At 39.1% G+C, this 22144-nt stretch overlaps 1 protein-coding gene across 6 annotated transcripts in view; it reads right to left on the minus strand.

Annotated features, from left to right (window-relative positions):
* The window catches only part of GOLGA4 (golgin A4), a 128948-nt gene that overhangs the window by 71278 nt on the left and 35526 nt on the right, over window positions 1–22144 (minus strand). For 5 of the 6 annotated variants that reach the window (XM_039237203.1, XM_039237201.1, XM_039237204.1 and 2 more), the window contains 8 exons: window positions 16165–16479; window positions 14367–14414; window positions 12715–12771; window positions 6262–6360; window positions 4749–4878; window positions 3222–3409; window positions 2844–2927; window positions 623–770 (listed from right to left, as the gene is read on the minus strand). In XM_039237203.1, coding sequence (XP_039093134.1) covers window positions 623–770; window positions 2844–2927; window positions 3222–3409; window positions 4749–4878; window positions 6262–6360; window positions 12715–12771; window positions 14367–14414; window positions 16165–16479 — 1069 coding nt within the window. The remainder of the gene's footprint in view (window positions 1–622; window positions 771–2843; window positions 2928–3221; window positions 3410–4748; window positions 4879–6261; window positions 6361–12714; window positions 12772–14366; window positions 14415–16164; window positions 16480–22144) is intronic. The other variant, XM_039237202.1, reaches the window with a different exon arrangement.

Genomic DNA, 22144 nt, shown 5'->3' on the forward strand with positions numbered 1-22144 from the left:
CCTGGAGGCCCAACGCAACACTCACACCCTCATGAACCTGAAGTGCTCATGCACTCTGCTCTCCCCTCTCGTTCCTCACATTACCCAGTATCGTACCTTGTGGAATTCTATGCTGGTTGTGACAAAACATAATTCTCTTATGTTAAAAGGCTTATCTTTTACTTTTTTCTATACACTATCTTAAGCTTTCAGTTCACCCCAGAACATCTGTAGGGGAGCAGTTATGTACTGTGCACTGTGCTGTGCCTGCTTGGGGAGTTCCAAATTGTAAACCTGAATTCTGCTACTCGGGGGCAGAAACTCAGCAAACGTTTCTACAAAAGGACCAAATGGTAAATACTTTAGGCTTTTTAGGCCACGCATGGTCTCTGTCACATATGCTGCTGCTTCTTTCTAACCACAGAAAAATGTAAAAAGCATTCTAAGCTTGCGAGTCCTACAAATAGCCATCCATGGGCCACAATTGACCAGCCCCTCCCTCCTCTAAGGAATAGTTCAGTATCTTGTACAGAATCTCTGTATCAATATCAAAAGTTAACTAATTTTTCTAAATGTTGTTTGGTCCATCACTTTACATGACTTTTGAATCCCAGCATAAAACAAATAACCCCTGAGTTCTTACCAGCTCTTTCAGACTTTTCTTTCTGTTCCCGAAGCTCCTCTCCCTGAGTGGTCATCTGTTTGATGCGACTACGAAGTTGAGCAATTTCTTCTTCTTTCATTTCCAGGGTTTCATGCATCTGACGTTTGGTCTCTGCTATTACCATTCCCTAAACAGAAGTGCAGACACTAAAGTGTTTGCGTAACAAAACTGCTCCATCAATAGCACATATCAAAGCCACTTAAAAGGCAGAAAACTTACTTAGATTTCTTACTAAGTATGGGATAAGAATTCCTTCTGTATTTCACAAACTGAAGTCTGTGTTCTGTGCTCTATGCTGCACTATATACTCTGGTTTCCTGGCAGATCAGGGTATTTGTTACTATGAAAAAGCATTTTAATAGTAAGTTCATTCTTTTGAGCGTTAAAAACATATTTTAGTTAAAAGATTTATAATCTTTCTATAAGTGTTTGCTACAATGTTCCCTATCTCAGTAAATAGTTTATAATGAACAAAATACAGCCTTTTGTGCTTGGCTCAGGGCCACCATGAACTATAGTTATCGATCTGTGCCAGAATTCGGGGAGAGCCTCAGAGGCTGGAGGTTACTGTTGCCATGACGATGGACCAAGTACAGGTCTGCCTGCTTTCTCTCCTTTCTCTTGTAACAGTCTCTGGTGCCACCCCTAGTCTCCCAATTTGCTAACTGCTACTGTCTTCCCACTCTCTGGATAATCTACAAATGAAATGAAGGTCACTGGGGGGAAAAGGAATCAATATTATATATTATACGGTATATAGTATACACTGAATCAGTCACTTGCAACTAACAAAAAACAGGGTAGTTCGACTTGTCTCTTGAAAAACAAGATTTTGGGACAGCTATTTCATGATCGCAAGATTACTACTTTACTTGCAGGGTTTGTCAAACCTTAGTTTACGGTATGACTCTTCAGGATGGCTAATAAAATGGACAGATAAAAACCAGGTGAATGGGGATTATACAAAATTTCAGAACAAGACTGTCAGCCTTCAGTTTCTTCAAAAACCAAATCACAATGGAGAAAAAGAGACACAGAGAGGGAGGGCAATGGACCTACTGATTAAAGAAGTCTTAAGAGTCTTATCAACCAACTGCAATGAAAGAAACTTATTTAGATCTTGACTCACAGAAAAGAGGGAAAAAGTATGAGACAAAAAAATCTGAGACTAGATAGGTGATGGTATTAAGGAATTATTACATTTTTAGATGGTGATCATTAAAATGTAGCTATGTTTTTATAAAAATAGAAAGAGTCCTTTGTTTTAAATATACATCAAAATACTAAAGGAAGAAATGATAAGACTTCTCAGATTTGCTCTACAAGAAAGTAAATTCTGGGTCGAGGAGAATAAGGGCTGGGCATGTGCAGACGAAACAAGATTAGTCTTGAGATGCTAACTGCTGAAACTGGGTGGTGGGTTCCCTTTTTTTAAGGGGGGCCTTCCTGAAGTGTATAGCGTAGAATCTGGCAAAATGACATCAGAAAATGAAAAGACTGCTAATCCGTTTCAAAAGTAAACAGCTCTGACATGTCCTTAATTGCCTGGCCACTTAAAATACTATAGCTATAAAGCAGCATACTGAAGAAAATGGTGAACAACGGGAACCAACTTGGAGCTGCTCTAGAAAAAGAAACCAAGAACTCAGAGCTGAAAGACTCGGATGGAATGCATTCACCTGGGAATTTTTCGTGGTTTTTGCTGCCACAGCCACAGCTGCTGCTCCAACTCTACACTGCCAATCTCACCTGTGCACCCTAAAATGTGTGTGCAGAAACTTCTGTTTATACTAATATATACACTGCCACTTCTTTACTTATCTGAGAGATTAATCTGTTTCCATTACATACGAAGACAATACTTAGTATCATTCACTTTTAGTAATGTCTTACCTATAAAAAATTAAACTTTTCTCTGAAAAGTACTTAGGTACTATAAATAGATTTATTTGGCAATAGTTATGCTAATCTATAAATCAAAATACTTACTGGAATAAAAAAAAAACACAGAGAATCAGCTTCACATGATTTACAATGAATGCTAACAGTTATTTAAATTTCGAAATTACAACAAAAAGATTTTTCATGGAAGCTGCTGTAAGAACTTTGGAAAGCATAAGCCTGAATGCTTCTAACTGCTTCCAAAGTGAATTCTGGGGCCCCCTGACAAATTTTAGTATCGTAAGGTTTATTGGTTTACCTTATCTTGTTCAAGCTGTTCAATTAAGTTCTTTGCATCACGCAACTGAGTGATAAGTTTAGTCTTCTCAGCCATATGAAGCTCCTAAAAAAATTTTAAAAATTCATTTCCATCTCTAAGAAAGCTTCTCCTCATACGAAACTCTACACATTTTATCTAATTTTATCTAATTTGGATACCTCAGTCCAGAAAGAGCAACAGTACACAGGACATCTGAAAAGGACGGTAAAACTACGGATCCCAGGGCAGCTGGGAGTCCTCTCCACGCTAGCTATGGAGCTAGGGAAAGGCTGTGCAGAAGAGGGCGATGCCGGCCGCGCTGGGGCCTGTGGGTCTGCGTTACAGGGCTACAGCAAGCCCAACTCTTTGTGCGGTTACCTTCATCTTTTCTAGCTCCTGAAGCCTTTCATCTAGTTGTTCTTGCAGGGCTTCTTTTTCACTGGTTAATAGTGCACATCGTTCCTTATGTGACTGGATTGTTGCCTTACAGCGCTGCAGTAGGTTCTCTTGCCGCTTAACTCTCTGCTGAAGGACTTCCCGTGTTTTAGCAGAAGCTCCATCTACGGCTATCAATAAAGCAGCACGGGCAAGGGCAGTCAGTAAGGACCAGAAGGGCTCTGCGGGAAGTTACCCTGCCAGCACACGTGGGTGTAGGCTCAGCGCTCTGCGGGCCTCTGGGCCGGGCGGAGAAGAGAGGCCTGCCCTCCCCAACCCTGTTCTGTCACTGTTTTGTAATGGCCTGTATCTGAAGCAGCCGAGTAGCGCATTCACCTCGCCTGAGGTACAACCCCACCCCAAAGGGCACAAAACACCCAGGAGTGGACTAACTTACCAGAGTCCAACCTTCTCGAAAGACAGTTTGATGATCATCTTTTGTTATTCAAAAGTGTCTTCTGTGTCCTGGCTCCCATCCCAAAAGGATTAATAAGAATTTTGTTCTAATGTATTCTTATCTGTTCCTGAGAGGAGTTCTAGTAAGTAGAGCTTTCTACATTCTCCATACCCTTAATGAGTGACATTTTCATACCCACAGGGGAATTTCAGGACCCTTTATAGGCTGGTTGCTCACACAGACAGCTGTTCAGCACCTTACCCTGGCTCTGCCTGGACTAAAAATTTATCATAAATATCTTTGTGAGAAAGAGCTAGTAAATAAAAAGTGGGGATTTTGCTGAATATGTGTCTTAAAATCTCAGAGAGTATAGAGAGTGATAACTGGATTGTGAGACAAAATTTACTATTCTTTCTTTTCTTTCTTCCTTTTTTTTTGTTTATTTTTGAGAGAGAGAGAGAGAGAGAGAGAGAGAGCGAGCGAGCATGAGCGGCAAAGGGGCAGAAAGAAGAGACACAGAATCTGAAGCAGGCATCAGGCTCTGAGCTGTCAGCACAGCTGAACTGTGGGATCATGACCTGAGCTGAAGTTGGGTGCTTAACCAACTAAGCCACCCACGCGCCCCATTCCTTCTTTTCTAATTAGAAAGCAAATAAAGATATCTTTGAATACAGAAATATTTAAAAAGTATTACTAAAATAATTAAATAGCCAAACAGTGACAATAACAAATTCATTAATCTTAAACAGGACTGATCTGCTTATATGAAATCTAGCTACTCCTATCAATAAAACAGCATAATGCATTTTAGTATATGTGCTGCTGAAGTTAGCACTATAATGAATTTTAATTACAACAAAAACGTGGTGCCACTCACAGACTTTCAAGTCCTAAAACAATTACTTAGCTACATTCTCCTCAACAGCAATGACAAAGAACCAAAATGACAAAAACTCAGGCATCTTTCTGGCAATCATAGGAGGACACTTCTACCTCAGCCCATGCCATGCCCTGGAAACTCTCAACACCCTCCTCTAGGTTTGAAGCGGACTTTCTGACACAGTGAAGCTTACCTACTGGCTCTGTGTCACTATCTGTGTTCTCTTTAGTGACACCTTCAGCCTCTGCTTCCGTCTGAGGGAATGGTTTCATTAAATCAACATTCATCGGGCCATTTCGTAACCGCTGTTTCAGCAGAGAAACCTAAAAAAGGATTTGTGCGTTAGGAAAAAAAAAAGATAAATGACAGCACTTTCTTTAAAAGAGAGAGGCGGGGCGCCTGGGTGGCTTAGTTGGTTAAGCGTCCGACTTTCACTTAGGTCATGATCTCGCGGTTCATGGGTTCGAGCCCCGCATCGGGCTCTGTGCTGACTGCCAGCTCAGAGCCCGGAGCCTCTTTCAGTCTGTGACTCCCTCTCTCTCTGACCCTCCCCTGCTCACGCTGTCTCTCTCTCTCCGAGAAATAAATAAAAAACATTTAAAATAAAAAAAAAATAAAAAAAAAATAAAAGAGAGAGGCAACAGAGTAAAAGACATTCTTTTTCACCATATTGGGAAGGGGGAATCAAAATAAAATGTTTACTCTTAAATGCAGTTGATTTTTTTATTTGCTATTTTCAGTGATATCATAGTTAGCCAAAAGACACAGTAAATTATACTGAAAAAAAAAAAAAAAACCAAAAACTGAAAAGCAAGAGTTCTAACATAAGCCAGGGGCGCCTGGGTGGCTCAGTTGGTTGAGCATCCGACTTCAGCTCAGGTCATGAGTTCAGGACCCACATGGGCTCACTGCTGTCAGTGCAGAGCCCAGTTTGGATTCTGTATCCCCTCTCTCTGTGCCCCTCCCCCACTCATTCTCTCTCTCTCTCAAAAAAAAAAAAGGCCATTTTGAGGCACCTGGATGGCTTAGTAGACTAAGGATCTGATGATTTCATCCCATGTCATGATTTCATGGTCCTGCAATTAAGCCCTGTGTGAGGCTCTGTGCTGAGCATGGAGGCTGCTTAGGATGTTCTCTCTCACGGCCCCTCCCCAGCTCACCCATGCACCCCCCCAACACACACACACACACACACTCTCTCTCTCTCTCTCTCTCTCAAAAAAAAAAAGGCCATTCTGTAAATCTAGGACTGCCAAAAAAAAAAAAAAAAAAATGTTAATTTTTCTTTATCCAAAAATTACACATTTTTTTTTATTATTTTTGAGGATTATCCTCTCTTCTTTATTAATTGGGTTATTTTTTTTTTATACTAGTATCTCCCATCTTTATTAGTTTTTTTTTCCTTTTGGAAAATATAACTATTTTCTTTTCTTTTCTTTTTTTTTTTTTTTTACAAATAGTTTATTGTCAAGTTGGTTTCCTTATAACACCCAGTGCTCATCCCCACAAGTGCCCTCCTCCAGGCCCATCTCCCCCTTCCCCCCAACACCCATCAGTCCTCAGTTTGTTCTCAGCATTCAAGAGTTTCTCATGGTTTGCCTCTCTCCCTCTCCCCGACTATTTCCCCCCTTCTTCTCCCCCATGGTCCTCCGTTAAGTTCCTCCTAATCCTCCTATATATACACACTTTTTCTTTTAATCTTTTACCTGAGTCTGGAGAACACTGATATGCTGATCTTTTTCCTCTAAAGATGCATCAAACTCCTCTTGGAGATGTTTTTTTGCTTGCTGATCCATTTGTAGCTCCTAAAACATAAGGAGTTTTATAAGTATTCTTCAGCAAAAAACAAAAAAATATAAATTTGAAATTTTCAAAGTTTAAAAACATAATCAATCCAGATTTGCATTTCTCTTACAATATCGTATCAGCAACAATAATAAGAGAAGAATCAGCATGTAAAACATTAGTATTTATCCCAGCAGATAATTTTGTTCCTTACAAACCATGAAGATCCAAGAAGAGAGTGTATTTTTAGAGCTGTGATGACTGCTCTATGATGATGATAAAGGAAAGGATAAATAATTATTTAAGATAAAAAATCTTGATCCGACTTTAAGACATCTTACTCCATGTGCTATCTTAATGCACCTAATCTAAAACTATATTGTTTTCTACCAAACAGATAGCCAATAAAACTTTCCTCCTCACCATAACACATAAGCAAGGGATAGCCAAAGTCAGAAGCTTCCTCTTCTGTAAAATGAAAAGGTTGAACTAGTTGATCACCAAACAAAAATTTCAAGTTTCAGGAGTTACTTAAATGCTACCTTCTTTAGGTCATTAATGAGCCTTCCTAACTAAATCCTATGATCTTTACCTCTCTGTTATACCGGTCACCAATGATTCCCTCTTTAGCCGAGGTACCTGCTCTCTGTGGCTTTAGGTTCCTGTCTACACCCATCTCTTATTTTGCTCTACCCCCTTCACAGATTCTGTTGGCATCTACCCCTCTCAGCTCAGTCCTGTGCCTTCACTACTTCTTTCTTACACTTACTCCATTAGGATGCTGAAGACTACATTCTGGAACATATGAAATATCCCATCAAAACCCATCTATTTTTCTAGGAATCCTACTTTTCTAATTCCCTGAGGACAAAATATTCAGTCACATTTTACCTATCTTTGTCAATCCCTGCATAGATTATAATTCTTGTACTGCTTTTATAATATATGAGGCATATCGTTTCCCACATCCATAACCACTGTCCAAATCCTTATCATGTCAATGACGAATTTCCTTCAGTAGCCTTCTAGAGAAAATTCTTACCTCAAGTCTTCCTCTGACTTAATCCCATCCCTTGCACACACGCTTGATAGAAAATTTTCCTCAAACAGTATTTTCAAAGACTTAAACAAGCAACACCCTCTTTTTGCAATGTTTCAAATGTACTAATTCTCAAAACACTGAAGCACTAACTGTCCTCTGTTCTCCCTTCGCCTGCACCGCCCCTGGGATCCCATAGGCAGTGCTCCTCTCACTAAAGACTCCTGGCTTGACCCCTCCCATGGCAGGAGTCGCCCAATACCAGTCTTTGAATCAGGACAGGTCCACAACGGAGTCCTCACTGACCCGTGGTGAAATGACCAACAGAAAGCCAATGTAGAGAGTTTTTCTTTTATGTAAACAACTGTCCTTTACTCTGAGAATATGTCCTTCCTAAATCTTTCAGGGCACATGGCTGGTTCAGTTGGAAGAGCAGGTGACAGCTGATCCCCAGGTCGTGATGTGAGTGTAGAAGTTATTTAGAAATTAAAAAAAAAAAAAAAAAAACAACTTTCTTTCATGAAATAATAAGAATAAATAATAAAAGAATTATTTTAACAATAAAATATTTTAACAATAAAAGAATCTGGTTCCTTATTCTCAATATCTTACTTGAAAGAATGAAAATTTGCAGCTCTATGACAATTCTCCTTTGCCTCGTATCTGGAAGGAACTAGAAGGTAATTTTTCAGTCCATGAAAGCCAGTAGGTCTGGAAAGCACTGCCCTGCATGACTCTGCACAGGCCAATCCTTTATGATCCTTTACTTTCCTTAAAATTCATTTCTTCCAAATAATTTTGTATGTCCTACCATACTAGACTATTAGATGCCATCTCTAACAGCCAGCAAAAATTCCTCAATTTTTTTTTTTTTTTTTTGAGAGAGTGAGAGTGCACACGTGCAATGGGGAGGCACAGAAGGGAAGAGGGAGAAAGATAATCTTAAGGAGGCTTCACAGTCAGTGCAGAGCCTGACATAGGGCTTGATCCCACAACCATGAGATCATGACCTGAGGTGAAATCAAGAGTCAGACGCTTAACCAACTGAACCACCCAGGTGTCCCAAAATTCTTCAATATATACAATGATTTTCAGGTTTTAAATGTTTTCATCTCTCCATCTAGATAAGAAGTCCCTGGATACAACAACACCATCTTTTAATCATATACTCTACTCCTTCCCCTTGTCACCTTATCCTATTCTACTAATAAGTACTCCATAAACTATATAGACTATGGTTAAAAAAAAAAAAAAAAAACAACTTAAGAACTGTCTACTTATATCCTGATAACAGTGCACAGGCCGACTAGCCATTTGTCCAATATTCCCATGACAGGGATCTTGCTAGCTGTAGAACTGGACCCTAGAATCGGGGGTCATTTCCTACTTTAAAAATTTCTTCTGGAGAACCTGGGTGGCTCAGTTCATTAAATGTCCGACTTTGGCTCATGTCATCATCTCATGGCTGGTGAGTTTGAGTCCTGCATTGGGTTCTGTGCTGACAGCTCAGAGCTTAGAGCTTGCTTCAGATTCTGTGTCTCCCTCTCTCTCTGCCCCTCCCTGACTTGTGCTCTATCTCTCTCTCGCTCTCTCTCAAAAATAAATAAACATTAAAAATTTTTTTTAAATTTATTTTGATTAGACCTTCAGGATATATCTATACTATTAGAACTTTTTTTTAAAAATATTTTTATTTATTTCTCGGAGAGAGAGAGAGAGACAGCGTGAGCAGGGGAGGGTCAGAGAGAGAGGGAGATACAGACTCTGAAATAGGCTCCAGGCTCTGAGCTGGCAGTCAGCACAGAGCCCGACGCGGGGCTCGAACCCACAAACCACGAGATCATGACCTAAGCGAAAGTCGGACGCTTAACTGACTAAGCCACCCAGGCGCCCCACTATTAGAACTTTTTAGCACAATAATAATAAACGGCTCTATAATATAACAAACTAATTCAATAATGTTCCTATTGTTGGCCATTTGGACTGTTTCCAAATTTTGGCAAATTGTGAAATTAAAATTTTTATGCATATGATTTGCAAGGTCTTTCTGATTATATCCTTAGAAATCCTGATGAGTAGAATGTATCAAATACATTAACTATTTCACTATTTTTTATCTCTGCCCTTTGCTACCCATTATGTTCAGATGTGATTTCAAGCTGCAAAAAATGAACTCCTCCCTAAAGTCAGCTTTGAGAACAGTAGTTACGTATAATGAACAGCATCTGGGTGAGCCTGGAAGAAGTATATGCCATGCACAGACTGAAGGACAGAGAAAGGAGGAAATATCTAAGACAGTGTCTTCATTTATTCCCCATTTACATGACCTTAAAAGGGAATTAGAACCCTATCAAGTATGGATGAACTCATAATTTTCATAATTTTATTACCTTTCTCATAAAATGATATTCCTATTTAATATCTGTTGATGTTACAAGATTCAAGATCAGGCAAAGAAAATTAGATGCTATCTGTTGGGAATGGTTTTGCTTACCTTTTTACTTCTTTACCTGATTCATTAACAAATACCTAATATGCTAGACATGAACATAAGACAGATATATACACATACACACACACACACACATATATGTACAGACATATATATACAAATGCTGTTTTGTTTTGTCCTCCGAAAAATGTTAGGAGAGATCTTCATGGATTCTACTCATGTGTATATTCGTAACAACATGAGGAAGAAATAAAATACTAAGTCAGCAATGTTTACTGAATATCTTCTTTTTATGATTGTCCACAGTATTTGTTAGCTGTTTAGTTATCAAGAGAAACTATTCCATAACCGAGTATTCATGTTCCATAACTGAGAAACACAGATCAGTGACAAACTTCCATGGAACTCAACCCAAAGAGATTCCTTATATTCCAAAATCATTTTACACCCTGAAAGATACCAGCCTTCTTCATCTGTTCAAAATCTTTTGTGGAATCATAAATTTCTATAGAAATCTGCATATGTCTTCTTTCTTGGTTCAGCCACAGAAAACTTACAGAAAGCTGCAACCCGCAGGGACACTGCGAATGCTCCAATATGAAACCGCAGATGCTTAGCCAGAAGGCATTGCGTTTGAGGTTTCGTCAAAGCATTGGAAGTCATGGTAGTTCTTCTCCTCAATACTAGCCTCAAACCCAACATCCTTCCTGATACCCTGAATATCTTCCTATAACAAAATAAAGCAAATTACACTGTTTTGCCTGGTCTAAATCAATAAAGTACTAATAAACCTGTGTGTAACTTCTCTTCAGATTTTAATTCCAAAGAAACAAAATATTTTATGACTTATACCACTTTGAATGTTTAATTAAATACTAATCATGATTTTATGGATGAAAGGAAATATTTTGTTCTTTGTGAACAAAGTTTAAAATACCCAGCCCTCACTTATCCATTTAGTATTCACATATAAATTACTGAATAAATCTCTCTTCATGTAACTAGAACCAGGGTTATAGTTCAGAAATAGATCTTAGCTGCTAAAAAAAATAGTATAGCTATTTACCAAACAGCAATTTACTATGTGGCCCCTGGACTCCTTGTTCCTCCTCTTTTCCCTTGGCCCAGCTGTCCCCTGGCCATTTCACAGATTACAGTCTTGACCAGGCAGTGTGGTAGGCAGAATACGGCCCCATAGATCCCAAGTCCTAATTCCTGAACCTGGAATATATCAGGAGAATTTGCAGATGTGATTAAGTTAAGAGCTCTGAAATAAGTTTATCCTGGATTATGTGGGTGGGCCCAATCTAAACACATGGGTTCTTAAAATCAGTACCTTTCCCAACTGCGTTCAGAGAGAAGGGGAGAAGTGATTATGGTAGAATGGGCAGAGATGCAACATTGATAGCTCTGAACATGGAGGCAAGAGGCTTTGCTACGTGAAAGGACCAAAGGATGTAGCAGCCACAACCGCTGGAAATGGCAAAGAAACAGATTGTCCCCTAGAACCGTCATGAAGGAACAGCCCAACCGACACCTTGATTTTAGCTTGGTAAGACTTGTGTCAAATTTCTGAGATTTGTGTTGTTTTAAGCCACTAAGGTTGTGTGATTTGTTGCAGCAGCAATAAAAAACTAATACAAGTAGGCAGATACTAAAAATAACTAAAATTTGTCAATCTGTGGCTCTGACAAGTATTTCCTAAGAGGGTTTTCATTTTCACAAGGATTAAAAGGGAAATGTAATGGCTTATGATCTAAGAGTATAGATATGAAAAAGATTTTTAAATGGTGGAAAAAATGGAATAGTATATAAAAATTTATTTAACTAATTTCATTAATTATAATTGATGGTGGTAGTATTAGTCTTGTTATTCTAAGACTGCTGTGTTTATAATGCTGGAATAAGGCCAATACATGATTTTGGGTCTTTTCATTTATTATCAGGTTCTTCAACAGATGAACTGTAAGGAAAAAAAGGAATGCAGGGGTGATGTGTAGATTTAAGAAGACTTTTTAAGATACATCAAAACAATTTTTACACAGGCAAGGCTGTAGTGTCTAGAGGTGCACACTTACGAGATAAAACCTTAGGGGTACATGGGCTCAGTCAGTTAAGTGTTGGACTCTTGGTTTGGGCTCAGGTCATGATCTCACGGTTCATGGGTTTCAGCTCTGCCTCAGACTCCATGCTGCCAGTGTGGAGCCTGCTTAGGATTCTCTCTCTGTCTCTCTCTCTCTCTGTCTCTCTCTCAAAATAAAGAAACATAAAAAAAAAAATAATAAAGCTTAAAGAGACACAAGGAAGTGCAACAAAAGTCAGTAGTTATTTTTGGAGAAAGGGACGGGATTATGACTGGGTTGGGTGACTAAGAACATTCTATTTCCTGACCTTGGTGGTGGTTATAATGTGTTCACCATACACAACGATATTCCTTTTTTCTTAAGTTTATTTATTTTCGAGAGGGGGGTGTGGGTATGTGTGTGTACACATGCACAGGGGAGAGGCAGAGAGGGAAAGAGAATCCCAGGCAGGCTCCTCACTGTCAGCACGGAGCCGGACTGGCTAGAGCAGGGATCCAACACATGAACCGTGAGATCATGACCTGAGCCAAAACCAAGAGTCAGATGCTTAACCAACTGAGCCACCCAGGTGCCCCTAAATAAGATATTCTTATGTCATTAATTCCACAAACAGTATATATCTTAGGGAATCCACACAAATAAAGACTTTAAGAACTGGCCCCTGATCTTATAGGCTGGGCTGTTTAATTTTTACTGGAACTAAGGAAGGGTATGTGAAACTCTCCCAACAAGTACAAGAGTTCTGATATATATGAGAGATTTAATGACTATTCTCAAAGTACTAACCCTTACAGCTTACCTCTCTTAACTCTCCAATTCTCCGAAGTGCCTTATCTTGACTCTGACTTAATATACCCTTTAATTTAAAAAGAAAAAAAAAAGTTGGTTCAAATAACTGCATGGTGTACTAATGAAAAACAAATAGAAAAAGAATGCAAATTATTGAACTTTAACATCCTTTACATTGGGACTATGGAACCACAGTTCTCTACCGCCACTTAGTGGCAGAATTACATACATCTAGAAATAAAAATCAATAGACAATTCATAGATACACAAAAAAGGTACCCCCAGACTGTAGGAATAAGATGAATTTCTGAGTATGAATTTATGAAATATTAACAATACAATGTATTAAATCAGAGCTACCCCTCATTTCAAAAGACCCCATGTTCAAGAAAACATTAACAAACTAAAAACTTTATTTGTAATAACCTGATTTCCACATTTGTTATAGACAATGAGAACACTGAGTCAACAATAAATAACTGGCATTATCATTCTGAATGGATTATACTCCAGATTAAAGCCAGAAAACTTAATGCTGTACTTAATGGAGATTATTATTTATGGCAGATTAAATATTTTACAATACTGCACAGGGGGAAATTGGTGTCTTTAGAGGGAACAAAATGTTAAACTGTTAATAACTTTTATTGTAAAAAAGTAAGACTATATTTTTTGTGCAGGACTTTCTATATGTTATATTTTACCATTAAAAGATGCTAAAATGTTTATCATAAGTGATACAGCAGAGATTAAAAAATGCAATCCCCTAACAAAAATAAGCTGATATTCCCCATCCTTCTCAAGGCAGGACAGAAGCAGAAATTAATACAGCATGATTCCAAATAATAAATATTTATATATTTTATCACAGCAAACTGATGGTCCCGTTTGAAGTGGAATAGATACTCCCCTTAGCTCTGACCTGTGAATTATCACCTGGGATACCTGGTGAGAAATGTCTAGCCACAGAACAGGGTGACACAGTAGGGCTGAGGTGGGTCACCCAGAAGAGCTTTCTCTCTCCACATACTTAACCAAGAGCTTTACAGGCAGCAGCCTCAGAAAAAAACAGAGAAGATGCTTGCATTTGGACACTGATATAATGATAAGGAACAGAGATGTCTGCAGATACGTCAAAAATAGAAGGGTAAGCTTAGAAAGCTGTATGTCCCTACCACTGAAACAAAGATGCAACCTGCCAACTGAGACACTAGAAAGCGTGTTCGAAAGAGGCAAACAGGCCTTAAATCTGAACCTCTTAAACACCGCAGGGGATCCAAAATTCAAAAAAGTCCATCCCTACCAGAGGGAAAATCTCCGGAATTTCTCATTCACTCCCTTTATTAAAACAACGGGGTGCCTCGGTGGCTCAGTTGGTGAGGTGTCCGACTCTTGGTTTCAGCTCAGGTCATGATCTCGTGGTTCGTGAGTCCAAGCCCTGGAGAATGATTCTCTCTCCCTCTCTCTGCCCCTACCCTGCTTGTGCTCTCTTTCTCTCTCAAAATAAATAAATAAACTTAAAAAAAACCTTCAGTAGTAAAATGGATTAAATACTTGGATCACATGTGGAATTACTAAAAGTGAGGGTCAGAACTATCTTACTATAAGACTCTAATTTTTAAATACTATATGAATCAATATCACAACCAAGATATCACTTACTTGGAGCTTCTTCTTCTCTCTCTGAAGAGTCTGATAAGCTATAACAAACTAAAAGACAGAAAGAGTCACCAATATTATCAGTTCATTCCTAAATAAATGAATTATTTTAAAGACTGCTAAAGCATCTCTTTATGAAAGTCAAAAACACACAAATTAGAAGAATCCTTTTATAGATAATTCAACCTAATTAGATGTGTATACTGCACAGTCAAGGCTAAAAAAGGAAATATATTTCTAAAAACTAAAATATAACTTGACACTATAAAGATATTAAATCAGTACTTAATTTCACCTCAGGCACATACATCTTTAAATTTCAGTACCTAATTATGAATGGGGTACAGATCAAAACCAACTTGCCTAAAGGCACGAAGCTCATCAAATGGTAGCCAGAAGCCAGTACCATCAGCAACAGCATCCCCTGGGAGGTTGCTAGGAAGACAAGATTTTTGGGTCCCACCCCAAACTAACTGAATGAAGTGGGAGATGGGGAGTGGAGGGAGGGATATGTATTTATTTAGCAAGCTCACCGGGTGATTTTTTGCTTTGGACTATTATAGACCATGTAACTCATCTCTAAAAGTCTCTGATTATAGGAATTGTGACTATGGATGGGTAAAAATCTGAAGAAAGGGATTCATAACCAAGAGATCAAAACTGTTAATTTAGGTCCTAAAGAGATGTTTAGCCATTTAACCTAATTAAATAGGATATTTAAACATTCTAGCACAACCTGATGAAATTATAGACGAACAAATCTTTTAAACCTATGGATTACACAGCTCTATTATCTGAAGAATAAGCACATGGCTCCAATGTATTATTTGGACCCTACTTCAGAAGTACAAGAGGGCTCTGAAGAGATAGGCTGCAGCTTTAAGAGGAAACACTCCCCTATTCTGAGCCCTGCAATTGTGTGCCTCCAAACGCATCTACTGATGCCTTGATTTTGAGAGGCAGGCAGTCATGGAAGGTGAGTCCAGCAATAAAGAATTAAAAAAGGTAAAATAAGGGGCGCCTGGGTGGCTCAGTTGGTTAAGCCTCCAACTTCGGCTCAGGTCACGATCTCATGGTTCGTGGGTTCGAGCCCCACATCAGGTTCTGTGCTGACAGCTCAGAGCCTGGAGCCTGTTTCAGATTCTGTCTCCCTCTCTCTGCCCCTCCCCCACGCATGCTCTTTCTCTGTCTCAAAAATAAAATAATTAAAAAATAAAATAAAAAGGTAAAATAAAATAAAAAATCTGCCTAAGACCACAATCATCTCTTACCACCTTAAAATAGGTATTCTTATTACCGGACAGGAAAATGGTGGTCAACAAGCAGGGAATAGAACAGGCAGAGTAACCCCACAATGAGATGTCACTTACAGCACTATCTTATCCTGGTCACCTACAATGGCAAGGAAAGACAGACATGAAGACTATGTGTTCTTTTCATGCCTTATAAGCTGCACGACTCTACTTGAGGTGGTACAGAAGAGTAATAAATCAATAATGTGTAGTACCTAACTATAATGCTGAGTTAACAAACTGTTAAGACAATAAAACATTATGCACTGTCTTTAAAAAAAAAAATCCATGGGCAAATCACTCCAGAAAAGCTTTCCCAAGGAAGAATAGTTTTAACTGCACAGGACAGGGAGGCAACTAATACCCTTAGGATTAATCAGCATATATGGGGAATTGATAGTTTAGCCAACCATAAGAATAAAAGCCATACAATAACATGAACCAGAGAACAAGGGGAAAATTTTTCATATTGGCAAAAAAAAAAAAAAAAAAAAAAATTATGCTCCTACCTCTGAACATTTTCCTTTGTAGCTACTCAACCTTCGTTCCATTCTTCGCAAGCATTGAATCAACTGTTCTTTGTTGAGACTGTCTAAATTAGTGAGTGAGTCTTCCGGCTCACTCTCCATATCAGAGGATGGATCAAAGGTGGCCGCAGAAAAGTCAAGGTCAAATCGATTCAGGGACTCTCTGGAAGATGTTCGTACCAAAGACTCTTTAGAAGAAGATCTGAATAGAGATTCCTTCAGTGGACTTCGAAACAAAGACTCCACAGAAGGTACCCGGAGCTGGAGCTTCTGTGTGAAAGACTGCGTGTCACCTGACTGCAACCAAAACCCAACAAAATGTGTGGTTAAAATGCACATTTAGGCTTCTGGTATTCCCTATCACCACCAATAATCTGTTAAAAGCTCTAACAAATTCAATTTACATTCCTGACATTTTACATAATACATTGCTTTCTGAAAAACAAAAGACACCTGGTTATTTCTGAAAAAGCACTAGACTCAGAGGGCTGAGGTACAGGTCCCAGGTCCGTCACCAAGCAGTGGAACAACCTTCACTAAGTCACTTCCCTTCAGTTTGCACATCTGTAAAAAAGAAGGATGTCATACCTTCCCAGCTGACCTCTCAGGTGTGCTGTGAACAGGGGTCCACGCTACTAGAAGATCCTTAGAAGCAGTGATATCTGTATCACCAGTATATATACCCTGTGCCTAAAATGGGGGTATATAAGTTGTGAAGTGTGTGGCTAAAATCAAGTGGGCTTTACCTTGAGTCTCTAAGGAGGTGCTCACTCCTGGCTGCCCTCTTTCACAAAAGAGGGGAATGGGGTAAGGGGGAGGGGAAAGCTTAGCAAGCCCACTTTATCCACTAAGAGAATGCCAGGCAGGGTTGACAGGTGACATCCAGCTCGGGCTAATTACCATTCTGTCTACTGAGAATAAAAATAAGCATTAAAAAGTCATGGAAGATGACTGAAAAACCTGAGCTAGAACCCCTGCACAGATCAGTAAGTCTGATGTTAAAAACAGTAATAAGCATGAGCCATTCTCTTAATTTGAATGTATTAACTTGAATAACAACAATGAAAAATAATGTAATTCAACAAACTGCTCTAAACTGCACTGTTTTGTTCAGGGGACAGCAGTCAGTGTTTAACAGGTGCTTCGTAGGAACTCATTCTCATTAGTGTGCCACAGGGTCACCTGCAAGATCTCAGCAAGGCCAGGAATGAATGCTCAGGGAAGACTGAGGTCATGTGTGGGAAAAAATTACAAGAAAACAAAGATATTCTCTTGAGTATACAATTTTTAAAAATGGAACCAGGAATACTTACCTCATGGATGCTAGAGACTGAGTAACAGTATTAGGCAAGGTGGGAGTAAGAGGAGATAACATGTCCCTCCCCCTTCATATGCACAGAGATTGATCACAGGTTGTTTCTAATAGTAACAACTGGAAACAACCCAAATGTACACCACTTAAGTATATATTATGTATATTATAATATGTGAAAAGAGGCTGAAGACATACTATTAAGTGGAAAAAAACAAGTTAGAAAATAACATGCATACTGTGAACTCATCTTGATTTAAAGCAATTACAGGTACTTTTCCATATACATACAGTACATACATTTACACAAACACTCTTTTTTCATAACGTGCAAGTTTTACCTTTAAGGGGGGTGGCGGGTGGAGAAAGTCTTAAGGGAGAGGGGAGACCCTCATACTCAAAACCTTTTAAGTACTGCTTTACTGATACTCCATGACCAGCCACTTCTGACCTATGCAAAAAGTGCTTTTCACTTCACACATACAGTGAACTGCCCTAGGATAAACAAATGAAGCAAATCTGAATAACACTAGGAACAGTGGCTGTTTTAGGGCCAGCCAGTAGCTAATGAACAATGTCAAAGGCATGTCTTTGCAGAAGCTGATAAGCCTAGCAACTGAGACCTCACTGCTTTCGAAGTAACATGTCTGAGTGTAGGGATTCCTTTGGACTGTTCAAATTAGGGTGCCTAAATTCAAATCCTCGTTCCCACATTATGTTCTACATGACCTTGACCAAATCACTTAACTTCACTAGTCTTATTTCTTCCTCTGTAAAATGGGGATGATAAAAGTCATTATATGGGGCGCCTGGGTGGCTTAGTCGGTTAAGTGTCCGACTTTCGCTTAGGTCATGATCTCGCGGTTCATGGGTTCGAGCCCCGCGTCGGGCTCTATGCTGACAGCTAGCTCAGAGCCTGGAGCCTGTTTCAGTCTGTGACTCCCTCTCTCTCTGACCCTCCCCTGCTCACACTCTCTCTCTCCTAGAAATAAAAAATAAAAAAATAAAAATAAAATAAAATAAAAAAGTTATTATATGATGATGATGATGATGATGCCGCCCACTTCATATGGATGCCACAACGATTAATGCGTTAAATTATTACATTGTAAGTGCTTACAATGTAGCACATACTCAATATACATTAATAATGATCATCAACCTAAGAGAAAGGAGACTAAAATAAAAGACAGACTTACAAGTAAGAATGTCAAATGCAAGCTTATGTAGCAGAGCCTTCTATGGGATCCAGTAGCTAAGAGCACAGGCTATGAAACCAGACAGCTTGGGCCCAAGACTTATCTCTGCCATTACTGGCAGTATGACCTTGGGCCAGTTACCTAACCTTCTGTGCTTCTGCTTCCTAATATGTAAAATGCGGTTAAGAGCTGAACTCACTATCACACAGGGTAGTTGTGAAGAGTAATAAATCAATACATGTGCAATACTTCAAAGTATGACTAGCTTCAGGTAAACAATAAATACTGGCTACCACATAATATCTAATCTTCCTTTTTTCTTTTTACCAGGCCCCACTTTTGTTCAGAGTAACAATATTCACCTTCCCAAGTACAAATTAAAGCAACATGAGACACCACCAAACATCCACCAGAATGGCTAAAATTTAAACTATGGAAAACACCAAGTATTGGTAAGGATATGGATTGAGTCCACTTTGGAAAACTATCTGTCGGTATTTACTAAAACTAAATACATGTACACAACCTGAAACAGCAGTTTCATTACCAAGTATAGACTCAATGGAAATGTGTATGTATGTTCAGCAAAAGAGAAACTAAAAAGTTTATAGCAATCTTATTCAAAACAGCCCCAAATGTGAAGCTGTTGTTGATGCCTATCAATAACCAAATGGAAAAACTGCAGTCTGTTCACCAACAGAATACTAGACATCAACGAGAATGACTTACAACCACAATAATACAGATGAATCTCATGAAGCACTGAGCAAAAGAAGACAGACAAAAGAGTACTCATTTGTATTCCATTTACATAAAGCTCAAAAACAGGGAAAATTAACCTAGATGTCAGGATAGTAGTTATCCTTCGGAGTGAGACACTGGTAATTTCTGTTTCTTGACTGGGAGCATTGGCTACAAAAGTGACTTGGTTTGTAAGCATTCAGAAAGCTGTATGTAAAAGTACATCATACTTTTCTGTATACAAGTTTTATATTGTGATATATTTCGATTAAAGGGGTTTTTCTAATTAGCTTTTCCCAGACCCCGTTTCATCTAGGAGGGGGCCAGGTGACAAAGTTCAGTCACTATGATACACTATACATGGAAATCTATAAAATGGAACCTTCTAGGAGAGATGTTATTTTCTTTACAAAAAGGAATATACCTTTTGTCCTTGCCTTTGGTCTTTCCTCCTGTCTAGAATGAAGACGTAATTCTTGGAGGCCAACTTATAGTTGTGAGGGTGAAAGGCAGTGTGGTAACGATGTGGGGGGACAAGAAGCTACATGGAAACGGGCCCTTAATGACTGTTTATGCTCAGGCCTTCTGATATGTGAAAAAACACACTCCCACTAGTGCCAACTGTCTTCAGGTTTCTGATAGCAAAGGCATTCTCAGATTTAGAATTCATTTTTGATGAATGAAAAAACCGATGGGGGGGGTAGAGAAGGAGAAATGGAGAAGCAAAAATAAATGAGCATATCACAGTTACTTTTAATTCCTTTCTGTCTCCCCCATTTGACCCCGTTTTTTTTTTTAAATATATATATATATTTTTTTTAATGTTTTTTTTTTTATTTATTTCTAGGAGAGAGAGAGAGAGACAGCGTGAGCAGGGGAGGGTCAGAGAGAGAGAGGGAATCACAGACTGAAACAGGCCCCAGGCTCTGAGCTGGCAGTCAGCACAGAGCCCGACGCGGGGCCCGAACCCGTGAACCGCGAGATCATGACCTAAGCGAAAGTCGGACGCTTAAGTGACTAAGCCACCCAGGCGCCCCTGACCCCGTTTTCAACCCCTCCTTTTTATTCTCCCAACACAATTCTTGTTCAGAACCTTACCCTCCACAAGCCAGACACCTGCAGCACCTTTCTGTTCCCTTGCCTCCATTTCTTACCCCAACCTGTCCTGTCACACTGTCACCAGAACTGTCTTCCTAAAACATCATTCAGATCATTTCATTCCAATTCTTAAACTGGATTCCCATTTAATATAGGGCTCAAGATCCTGAGCTTATATTCAAGGTTCCCATTTCCCAAGATCCATTTCTCTCTAAATTCACCCTTCCATGTACCAAAACCCTGAGTCATAACAGGCAACTTTCCACCCCCTCAACAAATGCATCACTGTGTGCCTCCGTACCCTTGCCCATAATTTCCCTGCCTATGAAAATCCAGGTACCCTTCAAAATTCAGCTCAAATGTCAGCTCTTTCAGGAAACTTCAGAAATAACCTTTCTTTATGGCCTAAGCTTTTACCAGAACCATTACTGGAGGACTTCTGCATTCTGACTCACCATTAGGTACCTACATACTGGTGTAACAACCAGCCGAGTTGTTTATGCCCCCAAAATAACTACAGTCACTTACAGCACAGCACAGTGACTAAGAACACAGGCTCTGAACCAAATTCCCTCATTTGAATCCCAGCTTTACCACTTACTAGCTTTAAGGCCTCTGTTTCAATTTTCTCACCTGTAAAATGGAAATATCAAAAATCCTCCCCAGTAGGATTGTTATAAGAATTAAATAAATGAAAACATTTAAAATACTTAAACTAGTATACTACATGCAGAAAGCACTAAGCTTTCCTGCCCTGTCTGCCACACACATACTCTCACCCCTACATGTGCTCATTTAGAAAAGATCCATTTCTATGCCTCCTTGCCACAATGATTATTAGTATACAATAACAGTCAAAAAGAAAAAAAAAAAAAAACATACACCCAAAAAAGATTTCTAAAATAATGCTCATAGTACTATTCATAAGTTGAAAACAATATCAATGTTCGTTTCTTTCTCCTCGCCTCCTACCATATTCTCTTCTTTCTCTCTCTGAATTAAGCCTCTTAGTCTTTCTGCCTGGTCACTGTCCAATTTCACTTTCTCCCCACCCTGTCATTTCTCTCTTTGTATATGCTCTTCCATGAGCACTGCATACATCCTACTCTTTATTTGTAGCTTGGAATTCTGATTTTATGCTTTTAGACAGTCCTTTGACCTTTGGCTTCTTTTGCTTTTTTCTTCTCTTTTGTTTTTTGTTTTCTTTTTCTTACTTTCTTTTTCTTTTTCCCTTTTGGTTTGCTCATTTGTTGGATTTGTCTTTGCGCTTGTGTGCCTTTGTTCCCTGTGTGTTTGTCTGTCTGTTTTCTTTTCCAGGGCTACCTCAAGAAAGAAGCCAAAGTACACATGGTGCAGAGTCCCAAATACCACTACGAGTAGGGAAATATAATAACAAACAAAACGAGAGACCAAGAGACAACATTAAAAGAACATTTCCTGAACAGACAGGCCCTAGACAGTTAATGAGCCTTCTGTAATAGAACAGTACTTGCAGGTGCAGGGTGCATAACAAGCTTTTAAACCTAACAAGAGACAGAAAGCTAACCAAAATGATGAAACGGAAGAACTCTCCTCCAAAGAAATTTCAGGAAGACATGACAGTTAAAGAACT

The sequence above is a fragment of the Hyaena hyaena genome, unplaced genomic scaffold, assembly GCF_003009895.1.
Source record: "Hyaena hyaena isolate Hyena2069 unplaced genomic scaffold, ASM300989v1 scaffold_121, whole genome shotgun sequence".
NCBI lineage: Eukaryota > Metazoa > Chordata > Mammalia > Carnivora > Hyaenidae > Hyaena > Hyaena hyaena.